Source organism: Arachis hypogaea, chromosome 14 (genome assembly GCF_003086295.3).
Source record: "Arachis hypogaea cultivar Tifrunner chromosome 14, arahy.Tifrunner.gnm2.J5K5, whole genome shotgun sequence".
Taxonomy (NCBI): domain Eukaryota; kingdom Viridiplantae; phylum Streptophyta; class Magnoliopsida; order Fabales; family Fabaceae; genus Arachis; species Arachis hypogaea.
This window is the reverse complement of record NC_092049.1, coordinates 75,578,668-75,582,889: the sequence shown is the minus strand read 5'-3', so window position 1 is coordinate 75,582,889 and position 4,222 is coordinate 75,578,668. Positions and strand designations below refer to the sequence as shown.

Below are 4,222 nucleotides of genomic sequence, written 5' to 3'. Positions count from 1 at the left end.
TACTATCATTGTTTTTGTAATTAATTTTATATTTTTTGTCGTACAAACACAAAATATTGTTGACATCTTATAAAAAGCAATTTTTTTTTTAATAACAATGTAATTAACATGCACGAAAATAATAAAAACAAATTACACATTTTTTAAAACTTGAGCCGCATAATGCATGATTTTGATTTTGTTGCAAATAGATTGCATGAGCTAGTGTGGGAAATGAAAACGAAATTGGAATAATCATAGCCGTTGAATTCTCCTGAAGAATGTGAGAGAAAAGAAAGGAAAAAAAAAAAAAAAAAGAAGAGGGAGCTTGCTCGTTACTACACAAGTACACATTATTACAACCACTCATCATAGTCAAACACAGTGTGTCAGCTTTCCCAGAAAAGAGAGAGTTTTTCTTTCTTTCAATCTTTTCTTTTTTTTTTCTTTGTTACTCCCCACAGCCACCATCCCCACACTTCCACCTTTCCCTATCTCATGGCGGTTCTGAACGCTTTCTCTCTTTCCTTCTTCTTCTTGGTTTTCGTCACTTTTGTTGTTTCCATTTCCAGTGAGCCTCTTCCCCAACCTGTGGTTTCTTCCACTGATGTTGAACTCCTATTGTTCAAAATCAAGTCTTCACTCCAGGGAAACACCAATGGAGAAGAAAACCTTGTCTTATCTTCATGGAACTCTTCAGTTCCACTATGTCAATGGAGAGGTCTCAAATGGATCTTCTCCAGCGGCACACCTTTGTCATGCACTGATCTCTCATCACCACAATGGACCAATCTCTCACTCCACAAAGACCCTTCTCTTCACTTACAATCCCTTCAGCTTCCTTCTGCAAATCTCTCTGGTTCTCTCCCCAGAGAGCTTGGTGAGTTTCCATTGCTTCAAAGCCTCTACCTTAACATTAACTCCTTGAAAGGAACGGTTCCTCTTGAAATTGGTTACAGTACCTCATTATCTGACATTGATTTTGGTGATAATCTTTTGACTGGGCAGATTCCTGCTTCAATTTGGAATCTTTGTGATAGACTTGTTTCTCTTAGGGTTCATGGAAACTCCTTCTCTGGGAATGTTCCAGAACCTGCATTGCCTAACTCTTCTTCTTGTAAGAGTCTTCAGTTTCTTGATTTGGGTGATAACAGATTCTCTGGGGAGTTTCCTGAGTTTGTTACTAAGTTTGGTGGGTTGAAGCAGCTTGATTTAGGGAACAATATGTTTGTTGGTTCAATTCCTCAGAGCTTAGTTGGGCTAAAGCTTGAAAAATTGAACCTTTCTCATAATAACTTCAGCGGGGTTTTGCCAGTTTTTGGGCAGAACAAATTTGGGGTTGATGTGTTTGAAGGGAATAGTCCTGACTTGTGTGGACCACCTTTGAGAAGTTGCACCAGGAACTCTGCACTGAGTTCTGGTGCAGTTGCTGGCATAGTTATTAGTCTTATGACTAGTGCAGTTGTTTTGGCTTCTTTGTTGATTGGTTATATGCAGAACAAGAAGAGGAAGGGTAGCGGAGAGAGTGAAGATGAGTTGAATGACGAAGAGGAAGATGATGAGAATGGTGGTGGTGGTGGGGCTGGTGATGGTGATGGGGGGGAAGGGAAGCTTATGATATTCAGCGGCGGCGAGAATTTGACATTGGATGATGTGTTGAATGCAACTGGACAAGTCATGGAGAAGACATGTTATGGGACTGCTTATAAGGCGAAGCTTGCTGATGGGAGCACCATTGCTTTGAGGTTGTTGAGGGAAGGTAGCTGCAAGGATAGGAACTCATGCTTGCCGGTTATAAAGCAGTTGGGCAAGATTCGACATGAGAACTTGATTCCTTTGAGAGCCTTCTATCAGGGAAAGAGAGGCGAGAAGCTCCTTATTTATGACTATTTTCCTCTTAGAACCCTTCATGAGCTTCTTCATGGTAAGGACTATATACATAAACACTTGCATAAATGATGTTTCATATTGCACTGCCACTTCACTCTCAAGTTTACAGTTAGAATCCTCATCATACTAAAATCTTTTCATAGTTTGTATCTAATTTGATTGGATTGGTTCAAACTGAAATATATATATAACCCTTCGGAGTGTTGCAGTGCTAGAATAAAATTACATACGATTTCTCAGCCTAGAAAAGAGAAGAGAAATTATCCTGTTAATTTCTCAAATCAATGACATGTCAGACTTTTAACTTGGACGACAGTTAAATCATTTACTAGCTTTTCTATTCAGCTTAAAACATAGAGAGAATCAAGAGCCTGTATTTATGTCTTGTGCATAACTTTGTGACTTCTGTATGTCATTCTTGATCTAATAATATTCTTGTAATAACAATTTTCTTAAGGTAATGTTTGTCATATCCTAATAAACTGGATTAATATCATAAAATAGTTTATGCTTATTCTGTGTCCTGTACCTCAAATAAGATAGTTCATAATGCCAATCCGTAGGATCACTCTCTTGTCATCGCTGGATGATTCTTGATGATTCCAGTTCTTCTACATCAGATGGGAGTTTAAGTGAAAGTTGAGATGAAAAAAAAAGAAGTAAACTTAAACGGGCTTTGGTGATTTCAATAGTTATATTGTTGCTTGGAATTGAGTGTTGACCATTTTGCTGTAATTTTGCTTTTCTACAGAAACTAAAGCAGGAAAACCAGTGCTTAACTGGGCTAGGCGACACAAGATCGCATTGGGAATAGCGAGAGGGCTGGCCTATCTTCATACAGGACTTGATGTACCGATCACTCATGCGAATGTAAGATCCAAAAATGTGCTAGTGGACGACTTCTTTGTTGCGAGGGTCACTGACTTTGGCCTTGATAAGCTGATGGTTCCTTCCATAGCCGACGAAATGGTAGCACTTGCTCGGGCAGACGGCTACAAGGCTCCGGAACTTCAAAAAATGAAGAAATGCAATTCCAGGACTGATGTTTATGCATTTGGTATACTGCTGCTGGAGATTTTGATTGGGAAGAAGCCAGGGAAAAACGGAAGAAACGGAGAGTTTGTTGACTTGCCTGCGATGGTGAAAGTGGCGGTTTTGGAAGAGACAACAATGGAAGTGTTCGATGTGGAGCTCTTGAAAGGAATAAGAAGTCCAATGGAAGATGGCATGGTGCAGGCACTGAAGCTGGCGATGGGATGCTGCGCACCGGTGGCGGCAGTTAGGCCGAGCATGGAAGAAGTTGTGAGGCAGTTGGAGGAGAACAGACCAAGGAACAGGTCTGCATTGTACAGCCCTACAGAAACAAGAAGTGGAAGTGTTACCCCGTTTTGAGAGCTCTGAAATTTTCAGAAAATGTACGTTTAGTTAAGCTCATGGTTTCTCCCTTTCCCTCTCTCTCTTACATTTACTTAAAGTTGCGTATCTGTTTCATTTTAATTTAAGGGTAGTGAATGAATCATATGATGATGATCTAGAGCATGTAATATTTTTTAATGAAACTGAGTTTAGGTACTCCTAATTATTTTTAATATCAAATATAATCACTTACACAGTTATGCAAATTTTAAAAGTCTGTGCATGTCCATCTTCATGTGATAAAAGTAGTATTATTTTTCGGAAAAGTCTAGGCCAGCAATTTTATTTAATTTTGGCCAGCATGTAACTAGCAGAGAAATGAGTCATTAGATGAAATCTCACACCAATCTCACAGTATTAAATCATCATTGATGACTACTTGATGGCTACCAATCACAAAAGTTGCTGGTTGAAGAGTAAAACTCTCGCGCGATCTAGAATTTTTACAAATAAATTCTCGTTGTAAGTATAGCTTTTAGACCGATAAGAATTCCTTTCTTACAAAAGTTTGGTTGTCACAAGTAACAAAACCCAATAAAATTTATAACCGAAGTATTTAAATCTCGGGTCGTCTTCTCAAGGAGTTGCACGGCAGTATGATTTATTATTGGTTATGGAAAATCGTTTATTTTTGGGTTTTTGGAAATAAGGAACAAGTAATTTAAATGACAAGAAAAATAAATTAATAATAATAAAATCTCTTGGCAAGGTATAAGAAATTGAAGTCCTATCCTAATTATCCTTATCAGGTGTGATGAGAATTGGATTCAGCTTCCACTTTTAATTAACCCTTGCTAAACAAAGTAAAGTCAAGTAAACAAATTAATTTAATCCTCAGGTCCTAGTCAACTCCTGTGGAGAGACTAGAGTTATCGGAGTACAAATTAACCAGCAAAGAATTTCAATTCCAATCAACAGCTGAGTTTGATAACTCAAG

The 4,222-nt window shown here is 38.3% G+C and overlaps 1 protein-coding gene across 1 annotated transcript; it reads left to right on the top strand.

Annotated features, from left to right (window-relative positions):
- Window positions 1-215: 215 nt before the first annotated feature.
- LOC112742132 (putative kinase-like protein TMKL1) lies at window positions 216-3,491 on the top strand. Its single transcript, XM_025791378.3, has 2 exons — window positions 216-1,903; window positions 2,621-3,491. Exons 1-2 carry the CDS (start codon window positions 478-480, stop codon window positions 3,259-3,261), a joined length of 2,067 nt encoding a protein of 688 aa, XP_025647163.1. The 5' UTR covers window positions 216-477; the 3' UTR covers window positions 3,262-3,491.
- The last annotated feature ends 731 nt before the right edge of the window (window positions 3,492-4,222 follow it).